We start from the raw sequence: 20,481 nt of genomic DNA, 5'->3' as shown, positions 1-20,481 counted from the left end.
ACACAACAACATTGTGATTCCATACGTGTCTGGAGTATCAGAGAAACTCAGGAGGATTTTCAACAAACATAACATCCCTGTGTTTTTTAAACCCAAGAACACACTAAGACAGATGCTGGTACACCCCAAAGACCGCACACCCAAACACAAGAAAAGCAATCCATGCGGTCCAATGCAGTGAGGAATGCACAGACCTGTATATTGGGGAGAATAAACAACCACTACACAAACGCATGGCTCAACACAGAAGGGCCAACTCCTCAGGTCAAGACTCTGCAGTGTACTTACATCTGAAGGACAGAGGACACTCATTTGAGGACCACCAGGTGCACATTTTAGACAGAGAAGATGGATGGTTTGAAAGAGGTGTCAAGGAAGCCATCTACACCCGGATCGAGAAGCCGTCATTGAACAGAGGAGGGGGTCTACGCCACCACTTATCCCCCACTTACAATGCTGTCCTTTCATCACTTCCCAGGAAACTCAACAAACGTAACCTATTGACCTCAGGTGAAGATACCAACGATGGTTGTTCAGTCTTGGCCACAGGTAGTCTTAACGACTGTAACGACTGTCGTCACAGCAACAAGGAACACTAACGAACCAGCGGTATCGATGACAAGGGGCAACGACCCCACTGAGGTTAAATAGCTCAGTTTCCCTGCCAGTCAGTCAGAACTGAAGAAGTCCTTTGGATGAGGGACGAAACGTCTTCCAGTATCTTCTCCAGTTGCCCTTGATTTTAACCTTCGTTGGATAAAGGTGCGCATTGTTTCATTCGTCCCTACTGACAGATGAAACACAGGGGTGGGACGGAAGAAACACAACGACATACATTTAAAAGAAAGTTATTCTTGGTTTTATTTAGAAAGCTTGACACTACCCTTCTTAAACACCTGTTTCAATCGTCCCGACAGTGATTCTTGACGTTTAAACTTCACTAACTTCTAAACTGTAAAACTTTGACATTTAAAACTTCAGGATGTGTTAAAGTACTAACTAATCTTTTGATTGATCATGTCCACGGCACATGGAACAATAAACACAATACACACAATAAAGTCGTCATTCAAAAAGAAGGTCGCTTGAGTGAATTTACTTTCCGTGATTGAAAACAGCTTCCTTCATATAACTCTGTGAAAGTGTGACATATCCACCTGATTTTTCCCTGTTCTGTTAAGTACTGTGGACTGTATGTGCTGAGGTAGTTTGGCATATCAGACTTGTATGGGCTCCGAGAAAATCGCTGTGTTTCATTCGTCGTCAGATAAGATGGTGCCTGACCATTAAAGGGTCTATATGTAGTATTTCTACTAAAATGAATCCTTTTTTTATTGCCTGTGTGTGAAGGGGTTGTAATCTGACATTAAAATGATGCACTTGCCAGGTTTGGCTATTAACTCTGAAGGCAAGTATTCCTATTCCTATTTTAAGGCTTCGGCTCCAGAGCAACTTACGACATGGAGTCTGCACAACACAGACTCCAACACAAACTCCACATAAGGATAAAAAACAAAAAAAGGTTTTATCTGCTGAAGCTCGTCAGGCCAAATGTGAATCAGATCAACTTCGGACGAAAACACGGATCAACATCGGCAGGGCTTTTGAATCATGGAGACGCTTTGTTTTGGGTACAAAAACAGACCCGGAGTTGGCTTTCATCCTATTGGACAGGTAAGCTAACATTACTACAAAGCATGTAAAATCTATTTTGATTTTGTGCTTCAGTTGGCTCAAGTTAGATAGCGTTAGCTCGCCGGCTAACGCCAAGCAGTTGCTAATGTTGTCTGGTTATATCACTTTCATATTACTTCACCAACTAAGGCAACCCATGTTACTTTCCTCTGTACCACTGTTATGTGTCAAAGTGTCAAAGCCTGCAAGAAATTATGTAATGGTAAAAAGCTAATGTGGAGTGATTTGTTAACTATCCCATAGTGATGCAGCCACGAGCAGCCAGCTAACGCTACAGAAGCTCGGACGCGCCGCTGTTTGCTTCGTAACGTTCAATTTAGATTTAGTGCCTTTTACTGATACTCAAGTACACAGCTTCTTCACCTCTCAGTTGTTGTAACTAACATGGCCCACATAATATACAACCCAGAGGGTTAATTGTCTTACTGCGGTCTAACTGTTATAAAGTGTGACACAATCTCGTTATAATATTCAGTCCAGCAACAGTTTCATTATCATCCAAAACATGTAGCTGTGCTGAAATTGCTGAGCCTCCGGTGATAGATACACAGATAGTAAAGACAGTTACTGAAAGCAGCAAGCGAGCTAACGATGTAGCATGTGTAGTGTAACTTTATCATGTAATGAGCATGGATTAGTTCAACATCAAGCTGATAAAAATATTACTGTAACGTTGCAGTGGGAGTTTACCTGAGTTTCCACCATGCTGTGTGAAGCAGTTTCCCTACCTGTCTATAGCCGCACTCACTTTGCCTTTTTTCGGGAGTACTGTGCCAATATGCCGGTGTCGATCCGCCTCTGAGATGGGAACATTGAAGTAACAGAGCCTGAACGTGTCTGAGTGAAAAGCCACAGCCTGCATGCTGGTGTTCCTGCGTTTATTGCAGGATATCTGTATGAAAGTGGTTGTGTTTCGGATTCTGCTCGCTCATGAGTTCAAGCGAACACGCGTACGAGCACACGCCTGGTTGCAATCTTAGAACCGCACCACTAGTGGCAGCTGGAAACTACATAAAGCCCCTTTAAGAGCTTTGTAGGTGAGCAGAAGGATTTTCAATTTTATTCAGGATTTTACAGGAAACCGATGCAGAGATTTTAAAACAGGAGAAATATGATCTCTTTTCCTGGTTCTTGTCAGAACACATGCTGTAGCATTTAGGATCAGCTGGAGAGTCTTAATGGACTTATTCGAGCAGCTTGAAAATAAAAAACTCAGTAATCCAGCCTAGAAGTAACAAATGCATGAACTAGTTTTTCAGCTTCATTTGGACATTTTGCAATTTTACATAGGTGAAAAGGCAGTCCTTGAAGTTTGTTTAATGTGAGAGTTGAAGGACTGATCCAAAATTCCTCACGTCCTGCTGGAGGCCAGGGCGATGCCATTCAGAGTAACTGTATCTTTAGATAATGTGTCATGGAGGTGTTTGGGCCCCAGTACAATAATTTTATCTGAGTTTAACATTAGGAAATTACAGGTCATCCTGTTGTTTACATTCTGAAGGTACACTTGAAATGTTGCAAACTAATTAGTCTCATCTGGCTTGATCAATAGAAATAATTGAGTGTCATCTACATAACAGTGAAAGTATTTAGCGTGTTTCCTGATAATTTTGCCTGAAGCGTTTAAGATTGGGACTCTGCCTACTGGTCTCAGCTCTTGATTGTCATGACCATTGTCATGTCATAGCATGAAATTTGATCCAGACATTCCTGCGCCTAGCTAGATGAATTTTAATGACTTTGGTGAATCCCTTGAATTCAAATTTTACATTTGTCTTTTAATACCAAATACCTGCAAAACTAATAGGTGTTTGACCAAAACGTTCTGGGGCTCCCTGAGAGAACTGACCACTGTGGCAGAACCACAAAGCACAAAGGATTTTTTGGCATTTCCACGGCCAATAGTAATGCTGGAAGTGATGTAGCAGGCCAGCAGTGGTTGGAATAGCTTGGAATAGTTGCAACTTACATGCAACACACAGCAACAACAATAACAGCTGTTAATAATGTGGAGGACATTGTGGTTGGATCTGTGTGTTTGTTGTGTATCATGGGTTTTATTTTAATAGTGGAGTAGGAAAAAAAAGATTTAGACCATGCGGTTGAAAGAGCAAGGAGGAGAGCTAAGAGATGAAAACTCAGTTGGCGGTAGGCTACTTCATATCATCAAGGATTAGTGAAGAACACAGCACTACAGACAGAGGAGACGGGTAACTAACTTTAACGGTATCATAATTAATTTTATGTGATTACGTGATGTGATATTTTAGGGGAAATACCTAGGGATGAGTACTGAAAAACGGTAATTCTAAGAACTACAATCGTTCCCAGTTCTTGCAGTGCGGACACAACCAAAAAGTAGATTCCTCCACCTGTTCTAAGAACTATGAAAAAGTTCCTCCAGTACAAAAACACCTAATGACATTCCCATCAGTCTCAGCTGCACTTGTTTTGTGCAAATGAGCAAACATTAGCATGCTAACATGCTAAACCAAGATGGTGATCATATTAAATGTTTTACCTGCTAAACATCAGCATGTTGTCTTTTTCATTGAGAGCAGTTAGCATGCTGAAGTAAGCATTTAGCTCAATTGTCTCCTTTTCCACCAAACTCCAGCAGATTCAGTTGGAAAATAAAATTTTAAAAATCCTCACAATAGCAGAGAACAGTCTACAGTTTACAGTCTGATTAAATTATTTAAAGTGGCAGTAGCCTTTACGTTAGAGAAGCTGGTTTGTGAACAACAAGTAAACAGCTCATATTTTGTGTATAGGGTTTCAGCAACCTCGGCTTGCAAATGTCTGCCTAATTCTACTATCCGGGGAGTTTCCCACAGCACTAATAAAGATACTAAAAGTTTCTTAATTCATACTTTATTTTGTTCTTTATGTATGCATTTATTTCATTTAAGGACAGCTGACCAAGCCGTGGGTGCTGGAAGATTTGCATAACAGCTGCAAAGCCTCTTTGTACATATAATTCAAACATTAGCCAAAAAGAACAAGGCACATTAGGTGCTGTTTTTATTTGATGAACAGGAGTTTATAGAAAAAAACATCCAATGAACACACACTACAGATACACATGTCTTAAATAGTATAAATTTATCCCTCAAAATAAAGGACACACAAAAACATGATAAAATCACACCCCGAAAAATGAGGTGATCCTAGAATTTACCACTCCACAAGGAAGAGTGAAGTCTATACACTATCTGCTTTAATATATATGCTGTAGTAGCATAATGAGCACATTTTCTCATTAAACTCTCTCTTGTGAAAGTTTGTCATTCTTCAATACACTTTTACACACAGACACACACACATACACACGCACACACACACACAGAGTCAATTACAAAATCAATACATGTGTAGGAAACGTATCACAAAGGACAGGCAATAATGAACACACAGTCCATATAGTCACTAATGAATATGCCTTATGTCATCTAGTTCTTCCTTATTAAGTTGTGTAATTTCCATCACTTATCATAAATCTGATCTAAACAACGTTTCTGTATGACAAACTGTCATGTTGCCCTCTGTGGAGAGGACACAAAGGTATAAATAAATAAAAGAAGTTTCAGTAAAAGCTCTCTGTCTACAGTCTACAGTCACACTGCAGTGTGTTGTCCTCAGTGCTGCTGGTTCTGGAGAGGTAATACACCCATAGTATGGACAAACTGATGTCATCATGGAAGGAGCTTAAAGTGCAAGCAAGAGTTTTGCCTGGTTGGGAAGGAGGGTGGCAGGAGCTCACCCAACAGACAGGGAGACAGTGAGTTTAGGGTAGGGGAGGTGCAGAGTCTTTGCCCAGCGTGCCAGGACAGGGTATCATGAGTCAGCCTCAGTGCCTGAAGCTGTGGATATCATGGTGGAGACTGACTGAAGGGCTGGAGGGCTCACTGTGTTTACGACAGTTTGTATTGCAGCTGCATTGCTGGATCCACATGACATTTCTGTAGAAGCCCTCTCCATCCGGGCAGTGAAAGCGGAGCCGCACAGTGTGGGAGAGGGAGGGTGTGCAGCAGCGGTCATTGGTGCAAGTCCCACAGGTACGAGGGCGGTACCGCTGTGCTGTTGAGCATCCGGCAAAGGTGATTTTGACCGGTTCCTGGGGTCGGACGGTTCGCTGACACTTCTTCCCCTTTTGGATGAACAGAGCCATTAAAATTACATCAGGAAATTCCGATTGAATTTTCATCAATGCAGTGTTTGCAGTGAATTTTCCAGACCAAAAATAATATTAACTCAGGCGACTTTAACTGAACAATATAATCATCGCCAGCTAACTTTGTAATATCCTTAAACTAGCCTATTATTATATGTTTTGTCTACAATATTCTTTAATTTCCTAATGATAGATTTATTTAGCTCACCTTGCTAGCTACAGGAAGCTGCAGTTCACACTGCCGGATCTGGCACAGTCTAGTTTCTCTTACTAGCTGACAGTCTGGGTTGTTATTGGTCACTCGACTTGAAATGCCCATTCCACATGTGGTGGAACACTCTGTCCACTCGGTGGTTTGTGGGAAACAGCTGGATTGGAGTACCACTTCTGATAGGGGGAAGGACACCATCTCTGTGGTAGAGCCAAAAACAAAGGCAATGAGTTACAATCAACAAAAAATCCCAGCAAACATTCAGGCATTATGACGTATTTGTAAAACAGCTGTCATCCATATATTCACGACCATAAATTATGCTCATGTGATGTTCTTTTTTTACCCTCAGATAACCCAAGGATAGAGATGTAAGTCAGTTTGTTGTTTTGTTTTCCACACTCGGGTCCTGAGTATGAGATCACAACAACTACGGGATACATTTTCATGAAATTAGTTGCAGTCATTTATGGTCCCCAAAGGACGAATCATAATTGACATTGTGAATGTGACATTCACAGTCACATTGGACCCCTTTTGCCTTCCGAACTGCCTTGATTCTTCATGGCATACTTTCAACAAGGTGTTGAAAACATTCCTCAGAGACTTTGGTCCATATTGACATGATAGCATCACGCAGTTGTTGCAGATTTGTCGGCTGTACATCCATGATACGAAGCTCCCGTTCCACTGCATCCCAACGTTGCTCTATTGGATTGAGATCTGGTGACTGTGGAGGCCGCTGGAGTTCAGTGAAATCATTGTCATGTTCAAGAAACCAGTTTAAGATGATCTGAGCTTTGGACATGGTGCATTATCCTGCTGGAAGTAGCTATCAGAAGATGGGTAGCCTCTGGTCATAAAGGGATGGACATGGTCAGCAACAACACTCAGGTAGGCTGTTGCGTTTAAATGATGCTCAATAGGTACAAAGGGGCCCAAAGTTTGCCAAGAAAACATCCCCCACACTATTACACCACCAGCAGCCTGAACTGTTGATACAAGGCAGGATGAATCAATGGCTTTCATGTTGTTTATGCCAAATTGTGACCCTACCATATGAACATTGCAGCTGAAATTGAGACTCATCAGACCAGGCAACTTTTTTCAATCTTCTATAGTCCAACTTTGGTGAGCCTGTGTGATCTGTAGCCTCACTTTCATGTTCTTAGCTGACAGGAGTGGCACCCAGTGTGTTCCTCTGCTGCTGTAGCCCATCTGCTTGAAGGTTCGACGTGTTCATTCAACTCATTCAGAGATGGTATTCTGCATACCTTGGTTGTAACGACTTGGTTGCCTTTCTGTTATCTCCAACCAGTCTGCCCATTTTCCTGGGACCTCTGACATCAACAAGGCATTTCTGTCCACGCAACTGCTGCTCACTGGATATTTTCTCTTTTTCAGACCATTCTCTGTAAGCCCTAGAGATGGTTATGCGTGGAAATGTCAGTATATGATCTCAATATATATATGTATATGATATAAACACACACATATATTTATGTGTTTCTGAAAAGGAGATGCTTAAAAAGTAGAAAATCTCAGAACTGGAACCTGAAATGTTTACATTTCTAATCAAATGTAAGCGTTTGTGTTTAATGATTTTGACACAGATTTTGGCCCATCTCCAGCACATCCACATAAAAATCTCCTTCAGACCATATTTAATGTTGGTGGGCATCAGGAAAAGCATTGCTGGGATACAGTGTGATGTTTACTTCTGAATGTGGCCCCTCCAGAAGCAGCTGGATGCCGAGGCTGCGGCTGGGCCTGCAGCAGGACACTGATGTGGTTGGGATGGGGTTGGCTGTCTGGCAGGGAGGTGTGTGTCAGCTCGTCTGGCTCCTCACTGATGTGGTTGTCGTCGTCACACACCCATTCCTCGCAGCAGCCACCCTCGGGGCTGGCCAGGCGGGGTCTCAAACAGCGCCAGTTAGGCAGGGGCACTTGTTGAGGACAGAGGGGCATGCAGCCGACCACCCCGTCCATACAAGTGCACTGGTGCTGACAGCTGGGCTGGAAGTCTTCACTGTGCTGGTACACCCGCCCGCTGAACTCACAGGGCAAACCATGGGCCTCAGCTGTCAACATGCAAGAAACAGAGCTGTGAAGGGAGAACTTGGAACTTCATAGAAGGACATAGTAGAAAACCTGCATTTGTACACCAATACAACTAAAATAGCATAGCCTCTGATAGCCTGTCAAAACACACATCTTTAAAACTTCACATCTCCAATTTGTACTGTACACAGATTTTCTGGGTAGATTTTACGTTCTCCAAAATAACCCTAATGACATCACCAGGCAAATTTTTTTAGCTCTTGCAGAGCCACAAAAGACTACATACAACTGTTTCCACAGTCCCAGTGGAATAATTGAATTAAATGAATGTAAGGAATGTTGACTTGTGTCTCTTTATTATGTAAGATGTGAGCTGTTCAACCAAGGAGTGCTTCTTATCTGATTTAGAATTATTCCGTATTTCACAAGTCCCCCCCTTTAATTATCCAGTGACCTAAGAGATTTATCTTAGGGCCTCCTGGGGGTCCCTACTCCCACTAATCAATTTCTTAGAACTTTAGCTGTGTTTAATGTTTTTTCTTTTTGAGTTTCACAAATTGCAGGATTTACTTTCTAGAAAATGCACAGCATCCATACAACTAATACTGTTTTTGATTTAAACTCAAAGCTGTTTTGTTATCTACATATGAAAATAAAGTTGTTTTTTAGCTGCCTAGTGGTTGCCCTCACCTCGACACAGTCCTCTCTCAGGGTCTCCTCCTGCCCCCAGGTGGCAGCGTAGCCCCTTTATGAGATCACAAGGTTCGGTGGCGCTGCAGTCCTCATTGTACTGCCTAGCACAAACTTTACAGCAGCCACAGTGGTCGGTCACCCAGCTGACACCGGGCGGGCACAGCGGGGGCGAGGGGTTGCACAAGCACTCAGCCGGGCACTCAACCTCTGCCTGAGGAACAGGGTCAGAGGTCAGATCAGGATGTGTGACATTGGCTTGGTGTGTGATTTTAAAAGATAAAAATCACACACTTTGTCCAAAATTATCTATAATGTCTAAGCAGCAAGAAATTTCACAAAAAATAATTAATACAGAGAAGGTTTAAAAGCAAATGGCATCAAGTAATAGCAACTCACCATCACTGCAGCACTGCTAAGCACAAACAGGGTGGAAATGATCTGCTGCAAAGTAACAGGGCTAAGCATCTTGGTTACAGCAGATAAACAAAAAGAGAAAACTGATAACACCTTAAAAACGAATAAAGAATTGCAGAAGAAAGAAGTCGTCCAGATAGACCATCAAGAGTCCCAAGAGGAGAGAAGTCTTGTTAGTCAGCTCCAGGATAGAAATGTATCCACAGCTCAGAGTCCATGCACCGAGAGGTACATCCGTCTGCCCCTGCTTACTCTCCTACAGTATCTTGGTGTCAGCACAGGTCAGCATAGCTCAGCTTTACTTCATAGAGAGGTTTCCCTGTGCTGGGCCTGTACTTATAGATACCCATGCCCCCGCCCCTGCTGTGATATCATCGACTCTCCTCTCAAGACAGTTGGAGAGTGTCCAGAGGGACAGACATATGTTAAAATCACTGTGCAATTCAGGACATGTCACCTCAGGGAGCAATGTCAAGGTGTCAAAATGTCTGAAGAGACAAATCTTTAATAATTAATAGTAACTGTATTTCCAGGCAACCAGTAGTCACACACACACACACACACACACACACACACACATACACACAGGGGTATTTAGACAGGTTAGCTCATATTTCACAGATGTCTGCAAGTAAAAGGAAAACAATTGTAGGACAGGTATAATGGAAAACCTGAGTAGGGAATCCCACTCCATCATGGTAGAGTCTTTAATAGCGGAAGTGGTGATGTGGAGAAAATCCCTGTGAACAACTCTTCCACCAGCTCTAGCCAACCGGCCGGGTTCTCCACTCTCTACTGTAGTGTACTGTGGGACACTGTGCTCAGGACATCCTGTGTTCCCTCCATCTCTTCCTAATGGGCTGCATTCCAGGAAACACAGGACTATCCACAGGTTCCCATGATTGGTAGGAAAAACTCTGCATTCCCATTGTCATCCCAGGGGCACTTAAAAAGTGTTTTGTTGGAGAACAGGAAGGTCCTCACATTAAGCGTTGGCTCACACTGTCATGAAAGATGGGAAATGTAATTTGGCGCATTTTATAAAGCTGCTGAAGGTCTCCCCTTGTTCTCTAAAAACATGGTGTATACCGTCTGCTGAGAGAAACTACTGAGACTGTGGACGCCCACATTTCCTATTTTTCTTTAAGCCAACAAAGACAACACATTGTAAAAGGTTCAGTGTGTAATATTTAGGAGGATCTATTGACAGAAATGCAATATAATATCCATAACTATGTTTTCAGTGGTGTATAAAGACCTTACATAATGAACCGTTATGTTTTTATTACCTTAGAGTGAGACATTTCTATCTACATACACAGCGGGTCCTCTGACATGGAAGTCGTCATGTTGCGCCACCATGTTTATAGTAGCCCAAAAGTACAAACGGCTCTACAAAGCACATTTCATCACTACACTGAATACATACGAATAAGAAGAAGAACAACAATTAACATTAGTAGTAGTAATAGTCGACTGGTTTATTAGAAGTAAGAAAAGAATAGAAATTTGGAAAAATGGAAGCCCACATGTATTACCACCGTAGATGAGCGGTGATGGTGCACCATCAGAATATTTTTTTCCTCCTCAAATCTTTATTGCAAAAAGAGAAAAAAAGTGTACATGGGACATTGATTTGTGCAAATTCACATATTGCATACATATTTTGCAAGCGTGTAAGTTTTTCTACTTAAGAGCCCATGAACACATACTGAAGTCAGAAGAACGACTTCACAACTGGACTGGGACCATCCAAGGAGAGCGGGAACGCACCAGTTGATTCATATTCCTTAGCTTCCGACCTATCAAAGGAGACCAGAATTATGCATCTAGGCCTAATGGTTGAGGAGTTATTATTTTATTTTTTAGTCACCAATAATTCAAAAGGAGGGGGGGGGGGCATTCTTCAGTTGAACTGCACTTGTCCCTCTGACATAATTTTCAGTCAACATGGAAGCTGCAGTAGTGGTTCCTAGGAGCAGTTAATGTTTTTCATGATGATCAAAGAGATATGCAAATGCAGACGCTGGACAGCTTACGAGTCCTCTGTTATACTAAGACTGAATTAAATGCCAATCAAATCCCTTCCTTAAGTTTAGCTACAGCACTACAGACACTATATTTTTGCCTAATGGTGTGGAGTCCACTAATGGGAATTCAAAGGTTATTCAACAGTTGCTCGATAAAATAGGATTCTGTGGAAAGGCTATTACATGTTCTATTAAAACAGTGGGTGGTTCAAGAAGCCACATGACATGTTTGAGACTGACAACATGGCCACAAATACTGATGTACTGAATAATACAAAATACGAATTTAGATCTCCTCTTGTTTGAAAAGATTTTGTATTTTAAGTAATCCCCTCTTACACTTTTACACGACACTTTTATAAGACAGCCAATTATTTTTATTTTACTTTTTAAAACTTTTTTTTTTAATTTATAGTTCCTAATATAAAGAGTTGTCACACGTAGACAACACGTAGACAACACGTAGTCATGTAGTAACATTGGTATGGACACCCCAACCCAACATGTCACAATGCACTGACTTACCTTTAAGTACTCATGTGCATCATTGCAGGTGAATGGAGGTCTACAAAAACAAGATTTTAAACTGCTGTTGATTTGCTCTTTAAACTTGTAATAACTGGTGGCAGCAAAACACAAGCTATGACCACATCACTAAAATATCACTTTTTAAGTTGCTATGGTGACCTTTTTAGCAAAAAAGTTGCTTATTTACACATCCAGCTCATATAAAGTTGTGTTTTTTGCCACCTGATCAATGGAGGCTAATATACAATGTTTACTCTCCTTTTAGCTCTGTTTTGGTCTCCACTTATTCCTGAGGGAAATGTATGGCTCTTAAATGCTAAATGCTCCACTATGTTTACTAGCTAGTTTCTAAATGTGTCTGTCTGCTGTTGGGTGCTGGGCAGGTAGTGTACAGTGGGTTTATCAGAGCTTTTCCACTGAAAAAAGCTCACTGCTACAGCTGAAAATGGCACTATAAGAGCAGTGAGAGTGAACAAAAAAGATGTGGACTAGAACATTAAAAATAAATAGCTGAAAGTGTTTAAATGCTCCACAGAGCTATGATGAACTGCAGATTTGGGTAATAACTATCTGTATCTTTGTCACTATGAGCAACTGTTTACACATTGTACAGTCAGTGGACCCATAACAATGCTGATCATAATGGGCCATAAACCAAAGGTTTGGGAGTCGCTTATTTATAGTAGGCTAATGTGAGAACTATTATTAACATCAGTTTCGTTCATTTCAATAAAAAGATTTTTAATGCCTTGATGATTCAGAAGCCTTTCCTCACTTTCTGGCATAAAGAGGTCATTTTTAAAGATGATTTAAACATGACAAAGCACTAACCTCAGCCCCCCACAGGCACACCCAGCAAAACTCATCAAACTTGAGTATGTTGCTGTGACCATACCTATGGCCTTCAAATTGAACGTTCGTCCCACTACAAACAGCTCACTTCCTGAGAGCATGTGTTGTTGCTACAGACTGAAGTGGGGAAGTTACTATGTGCAGAGAGAGTACAGCATCAAACCACACACAGCCACCTGGCCGGCTGGGCTAAAAAACCACCAGAGTGGACGAGGGTTGGTAGGATGAGATGGGGGATGCCAGGGGGGAGAAAATCTTGTTGGGCAGCAGCGGGGAGGAGGGCAACAGTCTGAATTCTTGACATTCCTGGCCCACAAAGGCAGGATGTGTGTACTGGCCACGTTGCATCGGAGCAGCCTCCTGCCTGGCCATGTGCCAACCATTGTTTGTCAGCCAGGCAAACATTTCCAAAACATATGGAGGTCAGGAGTCGTCAGCTATTCATCACGCTGTTGCCCCTGTTTGTTTTCTCAGCTCAATATGTGACACCAATCACCAGCCTGAAGAGTCAGGCTGTTTTTAACATTTTTATTAACCTGTTTGAACACAGAAATTTGTTTCAAATGCAAGCCAACTAGCATCTAGAATGTTTCTTCTATCTGCTGTCATTTTGTAACCATATACATGGCAAGACTGCTTTCAGTGTGAAGTTTCCGTGAAATGTGGTAATGAAAAGAGCAAATGCTGGACAACTCACACTTTCATAGCAATCCAAAGGATAAACAGGAAGTGTGTGCAGCATGCAGGAAGAGGTGCTGTAACGCCTGAGTCAACCACAGAGAACTAAGAAGACACAACAGAAACCCAGACAGGACCCACAGCAGTGAATGGATTATACAGAGTTTATATTGGACTCAAATAGATGCTCATGAAAGGCAAAGTATGAATTTGTACAAATTAAAGGACTCGCCTACTGCTGCTAGTTAACTGTAAAAGTGTTCAGCTGGCCAGGGAGGCTTTTGTTGTGAAGCAGCCACTGGAAATGCAATGTGTTTGTCACTGAAGTTACCACTGACAGCAAATGGTCATCTGAAATGCTTCTACAAAACAAAACAGTAGTAATTCTCAGCATTGGTCATCAGTGGATCCGTTTTAATTTTTGGAAGGGAGTCATAGAAAAGGCAGGAGCTGCAACAGTGAGCTCTGTTTACATCTCCAACTCCTCAGCAAGCTAACCAACTCCCTTTACTGTGTCCTGCTGTACTACTTGTGCCGTGTGTAAAGTTAACCAACTTCTGCATTAAAACAACATGAGCTTGTTTGGCTGCACTATGAACAGACACATCAGTTGCTCATTTTATATTTACATTTTATAACTTTGTATGATGGCAAATGCTCTGTATTAGTGCCTTTCTAGTCTTTGCGACCACTGACAGCACTTTACACTACATCAGATTCACCCATTCATACACCAATGGCAGAGGAATAAGGTGCCAACTGCACATCAGAAAAGAAATAACATTCATACACCGATGGCACAGCAATTTGGGGTTCAGTGACTTGCCTAAGGAATGCAGCCTGGGGGGAGCCGGTGATCAAACCAAGGACCTTCTGGGTAGTGTACAACCGCTCTACACTCTGAGCCCATAATGAATGTATGCTTTGAAAGGCTCACAGCAGTGTTTCAAGATAGTGTCTTCCTTTCAACCTGCATCCCATGTTCAGTAGCAGACAACACTTTGATTTCTACTGTACTGCTTTTAAGACATGCTTCTCAAGCGTCTTAAAAAGCCTAGTATCAAGTCTTATTTAAAGGCAGTTAGTTTCATTCTACTAAACATTATCATTTATGATATTTATGTCTTCAGTTTTAGTAAATATGTCACTAAAACGAAAAATCGCTGTGATGCAATGTTATTCTTCCAACATTGCAGTAAGCTTAGTAAATATCTCTCATAGTCCAATAGAAATATTTTGATGAGATTAGCATAAAGTATATTTATTTTGTCTTACTGAAACCTGGCTGGGTCATGAAGAATATGTTTATGAACATGAATCCTCTCCCCCTGGTCTTATTAATTCTCACATTCCTCGAGCACTGGCCGCTGAGCAGCTCTCTTATAACCCATTGGAAAGCCTTGTTCTTTTACACCCAACCTGGAAAACACTATAGCCAATCATATTTGTTATAGTACCATGCACAAGATAAATTAATTACTGTAGGTGATTTTAATATGTGGATGGCGATATTGATTATTTATCTCATTATTAGTTTCGATTGGATTCTTTCAAAGTTTTGATAAACCAACCACACCCACAACCTTGTTCTGGCACTAAAATTGAACATTTAATAGTCTTTTAGCTAACCACTATTTAATAACTTTTCAGTTCCTATTGCTGGACCACAAGCCATTAGGCAAAAATTCCCTCACAAGATGTCTATCTGTGCTGTAGCTAAATTTTGTAGTAAGGAAGTGATTCCATCAGCATTTACTTCTTTACCATGTCTCTATATAACAGAGGACTCCTGTGATTCAGTCTCTCAGAAATTGATCATCTTGTTGATAGTGCTGCAGGCTCACTGTGAATGACACTCGACTCTGTTGCCCCTCTAAAATAGAAGATAAAACTGAATATAAATAAACTGCTTTTTCCCCATAGATCTTCATCAACTAACTTCAATGATTTCTTTATTTAAACAATCAACCTGCCTCTTAGACCCATCCCAACTAGGCTGGTTAAAGAAAGTTTACCCTTAGTTAGCATTTCCCTACTAGACATGATCAATCTGTCTTTATTGAGAGGCTATGTGCCACAGTCCACAGCTGTAATTAAACCTCTTCTTTAAAAGCTCACTCTTCATCCAGCCAACTATACACCTACAGTATATCCAACCTTCCCTTTCTGTCTAAGATCACTCAGAAAGAAGTTGCCAATCAGTCGTGTGGCTTACTACTTAGCAGTAGTTTATTTGAGGATTTTTAGTCAGGATTTAGAGTGCATCTTAGCACAGAGACAGCACTGGTGAAAATTACTAATGACCTTCTAATTGCATCAGACAAAGGACTTGACTCGTCTCAGATCCTATTACAGAGACTGGAACATTTAATTGACACTAAAAGTGCTAAAACTGCTCTAAGCTGGTTTAAGTCCTATTTATCAGATCAATCTCAGTTTGTAAATGTTAACAATGAATCCTCCATGCACGCCAAAGTTAGTCATGGAGTTCCTCAAGGAACTGTGCTGGGACAAATCCTGTTCAACTTATATATCCTTCCTTTAGGCAAAATATCAGGAAACCCTCTATGATACCCAATTATACACATCAGTTAAGCTAGAAGAAACTAATCAATTAGCCAGGACCAGGAGAAGATATCATATTTCTCCTGTATTACATTATCTGCATTGTCTTCCGTTAAAATCCAGAATATAATTTAAAATCCTTCAACTCACATACAAAACCCTTAATGGTTACAGAGCTCACCAGAACACTGCGCTCCCAGAATGCAGGGTTTCCAGAGTCTTCAAAAGTATCCACAGGGCACCTTTAAATCCACCTGTTGCGCAACTCAGCCTCTCCTTAGAAGGGATGTGTCAGTGATCAGTACCTGCAGCACCTGCTCATGCCAGACGCCAGGTTATTGCTGTCCTGTGTTTCCAGCACTGTGGCCAGTTATTTGAGGAGTTCTCTGAGCGTTCAGCTATCAAGCTCCTCTCCTGTGGAACCAGGTTCCAGTTTGGGTTTGGGAGGCAGACACCATCTCCACATTTAAGATTAGGCTTAAGACTTTCCTCTTTGATAAAGCTTATAGTTTGGGCTGGCTCAGGCGAGTCCTGAACCATCCCTTAGTTATGCTGCTATAGGCCCAGACTGCCAGGGGATTTCCCATGATGCAGTGAGCTCCTCTCTCCTCCTTTCTCTGTCCATCAGTTTGCAACATCATCCCATTAATATGAATCTGGATCTGTTGTTGCAAGCCACCTGCTTCCCCCATGTTCCCGTTCAACACCCGCTGCTACAATTATTAGTCTTCTTATTATTATTATTATCATCATCAGTAGTATCGCTATCATTATTATTTTTAAATGTTAATTGCATTATCACTACTTACCCTATTATTATTATTATTATATGGGGAATTTTCATTGTGCTACTGTATGTTCTCTTTCCTCCTGCATGATTTGTGTGAAATCAGTCCTGTGAGAGCATGTGTGTGTATCGTGTGTCACAGTTGCCCCCCCAACCCCAGTCATAACACTACCTCCACAGGTTCTGTCTCCACCACATTCCACATACTAGTGTCCATAAAAAGCTCCTGGTACACTTCAGCCATCACTCATCCCACTGTTTCCCTGAATGGGTTTTATTTTTCCGCCCATACACATACAGTCTACACTGTACATAGTCATACTGAGTAGCCAGAGCTGATCACCAGCTGAGTATTAGATTTCATAGATGAGTGTGAGCAGATTATGTCATGAGCTGTGGTGCATTTGGATGTCTATGACTGGCAGCAGGCATTTTCCATCCCTTTGGTGTCTACAGATATGTTGGTCATTTCAACATCCACCGCTTTCCTATACTGTCACGGTTTGGTGTGGGTGAGGCAGGTTGGAGGACCCAAACGCAGGACGCAAGGCAGGAAGAGGTACAGTACAAAGGGGTTTTAATGAACGAACCAAAAGCGAGCACACTTGAGGCGAGTGGCTGAATACAGAGTCCAAAAACTAAAGTAGTCCAAACAGAGATCCAAAGGAGCAGCGTAACACGACCGGGAGACACGACAAACAACACGAGACCTCACAGCAACTCCAGGAGACAGCATACAATGACCCAACAAAGACAAGACAGAACCAGGCATATATACACACAGGGACTAACGAGCAGGGCGGGAGCAACACAGGTGAAGGACATGAGATTAACGAGGCAGGCAGAGAGAGACAGTGAGCAGAGGGAAATAGAGAGACTGACATGCAGGCAGAGTGACAACCGGGGGAACAGACGGAACACAGGTCACTGAACACAAAACAGACCAGAGTGAACACTTAACATGAACTAAGGTACAGGACTGGGAACAAGGGCAAAGAACTAAAACGCAGGAACAAGAGTTAAGGCAGTGACTAAGAAACAATATAACAACTAGACTACCAAACCAAAGCAATATCAAATCAACACAGGACTACGAGCTAGAACACAAGACAAAACATAAACACTAAGGACAAGGAAACGAGAAGAACAGGTAAACAGAAGGACACCAGAAACAAATGGCAAAAACTACAACTCATGACATATACATTGATTTTAATTTCTGTATATGTTCACATAACAGTTTAAAACTAATTTGAATTAAGATTTAATTTGGTATCACTCTTTGATTTAAACTATCAACAGTACTAACATTACCTTGAACAATATAACATCTAAAACCTGCATATCTACAGTACCAAAAACAATTTAAAGTTATTCTACAGCGTTCAGTCTCTCTATCCTGCTTTTATTAAAGACATGTCTGAACTAACTACGTCCCCTCCACTCATCCATGTACTCGCCTGTTTTGCCAAGCCATGTCATTTAGCCCATGAAGGTCTAGGGCTCATGGGAAATGGGATTTGTTAATTGCAGCTAAAAAAGATAACTATTTAATAAACAACAATATTAGATTTTTCTGAGGCTGGATTTTTTTGTTATTACTTGTTACAAATGTCAATGGGATTCTGAATGAGCTTTTTCACTCTGAAGTTTGGTTTCACTTCTGCTCTATATTTTTCTTTTAGATTAAATATTGTCCTTGATGTTTCCACTCATATATCATGCATTAACAATTGAGAGCTATTGATTTATTATAATCAAGTCAAACCGAGTCAGCTATCCTTAGATCCTCCATTCAGATAAGGACAAACTCCTCAAATGGATTATTTTATGTTTGTTTTATTATCAGATTATAGATATAAAACATTTACCTATTTTTGTCATCTCAAATGTTTAATGTTTATCTTTTACCATTTTATTTTTCTAGCATCAAGGGTTGCTTCGATTCAAATATTGCATTTTATAAAGGAGTAAGAAAAAGTTTAAAGTTAATATTTGAGCTTCTGTCCTTTCTGAATGTTAATAATATAAGTGCACCTGTTTAACTGATTATTAGTGTGGTAGTAAATAGTTGAATTACTTTGTAAGACAATTCTATACGTGTTAATATACATGCTCTGAATTAATTTTCAAAGTAATGAAAACAAGTCATCTGTGTTAAAGATGGAAAACTACAAAGCCCTGTTTATAAAAACATTATTTATAAAAAAGTGTTATTCTCACTTCCTTAAGCAGGGCTGTGCTTGGATGCATGGTGTGGCAAAAACTCGTGAACTCTTGGGATGAATAAAAGTCAATGAAAACATAGGCTAGTCCTGCATGCGGAGGCTGCAGGTGTGGCTGTCCTGCACATTCCTCCTTAGGATCTAACAGGATTGATGACAGCAGGGAGTACAGAGCAGCAATAACTGGCCACAGTGCTTGAAACACAGCAATAACCTGGCGTCCGGCATGAGCAGGTGCTGCAGGTACTGATCACTGACACATCCCTTCTAAGGAGAGGCTGAGTTGCGCAACAGGTGGATTTAAAGGTGCCCTGTGGAGATTTCTTGTAAACAAACAAACATTATGTTATGTTATGTTTACTGTCAGTGTCTCTCACCAAAAGGCATTGTGTGTATAATTGAGATCTAACGAACATATTGAGTGCATTTCCCTCCTGATAAAAAAAACATCTGCAAAAACAATATTTAAGTATTTTTATATCCTGCATTGTTTATATCCATATTTACTTTCTAGCAGTCTTCTTCCCTGCCTTTGTTGGCACATTACAGTATATCTTGGTGTGTTACTGCCACCTTTAGGTCAGTGGAATACAGGCTACATGCACGCTACTAAAATGATCTCCATCCACACCAGTGTTTTAGCTGAGTAACAGAACAGATCTCCATCTATATTAAAACAACTGAAAATGACCATTCTTGTACACTGAACATGCACATGCCAGTGTAAAGAGGAAGCAGATTGTCTACTCCACAGTTGCAGAAGATTTGACTATAGACGAAAGTACTATTAGAGAGGAACCAAGAATAGCAATGACGAATAACACCAGAGACTTTATTACATGGACCAACAACGAGGTGGAACTGAAAGTAAGAAGGGAGTACAAAGCAACTATGGCACAGTACAAGTGTATCTGTTATGCACAGTACAAAATAATTTTATAAAAATACCAAAACACTGTCAGAAGCATTATGTTTTTGCTTTGCATGACTGATAAAACCCAATAAGTCGGTAACCTTGCCTTTATTTTAAGGTACATTAAAGAAGCTAAAATCTATGCTTTTAAAATTGACAGTGGATCAAATGATGATGCTGTGTCCCTGGTAGTGACAAACTAATAGAATAGAATAGAATAGAATAGAATAGAATCATTACCAGCTCTGCAGTTCTTCTCAGCTGTTCTGAACTTATTAGCCACTTTCAGCTCATTTTCCAGCCTGCAAACTCTGCTCTTGTCAATCTCCTTTTTAAAAAAGATCTGTTAAACCCTCTGACTAGTACCTGCAGCACCAGACAAAGTTAGAGACTAGCTGGTGAACATCTAAAGAGCCACATATTTTCATCAGGAGTTGGTAGAGACCAAACCAGAGTTAAAAAGACAGTGAATATCAGAAATCAGAAATACTTTATTGATCCACAAGGCAAAACTTTTGTGTCACAGTTGCAAAAATAAAGATGTACAAATTGCACATCAAGGCAAAAGGAAATAGGAATTATAATAGTAAGTTGGTGAGTAAAAAATATATAAATATAAAGTATAAATATAAAGAAAAAATATTAATAAAAAACT

At 40.8% G+C, this 20,481-nt stretch overlaps 1 protein-coding gene across 1 annotated transcript; it reads right to left on the bottom strand.

The window, feature by feature from the left end:
- Window positions 1–4,702: 4,702 nt before the first annotated feature.
- On the bottom strand, window positions 4,703–9,567 carry ccn1l2 (cellular communication network factor 1, like 2). The gene is made up of 5 exons (XM_038704360.1): window positions 9,231–9,567; window positions 8,832–9,045; window positions 7,799–8,161; window positions 6,078–6,280; window positions 4,703–5,845 (listed from the first exon to the last, which is right to left on the bottom strand). Exons 1-5 carry the CDS (start codon window positions 9,297–9,299, stop codon window positions 5,546–5,548), a joined length of 1,149 nt encoding a protein of 382 aa, XP_038560288.1. The 5' UTR covers window positions 9,300–9,567; the 3' UTR covers window positions 4,703–5,545.
- Window positions 9,568–20,481: the final 10,914 nt, after the last annotated feature.

The sequence above is a fragment of the Micropterus salmoides genome, unplaced genomic scaffold, assembly GCF_014851395.1.
Source record: "Micropterus salmoides isolate LMB-PRFRI ecotype aquatic unplaced genomic scaffold, ASM1485139v1 Ms_hic_scaffold_7, whole genome shotgun sequence".
NCBI lineage: Eukaryota > Metazoa > Chordata > Actinopteri > Centrarchiformes > Centrarchidae > Micropterus > Micropterus salmoides.
Note: the sequence above shows the minus strand (reverse complement) of the source record. Positions and strands in the feature narration are given on the sequence as shown.

Excerpts from the sequence above, each read along its gene's own strand:
- ccn1l2 (XM_038704360.1), bottom strand. The coding sequence starts at position 9,299 with ATGCTTAGCCCTGTTACTTTGCAGCAGATCATTTCCACCCTGTTTGTG. Across the intron at positions 8,162-8,831 it reads TGAGAGAGGACTGTGTCGAG|CTGAGGCCCATGGTTTGCCC; the intron begins GTGAGGGCAACC and ends GCATGTTGACAG. Across the intron at positions 5,846-6,077 it reads AGCTTCCTGTAGCTAGCAAG|GGGAAGAAGTGTCAGCGAAC; the intron begins GTGAGCTAAATA and ends TTCATCCAAAAG.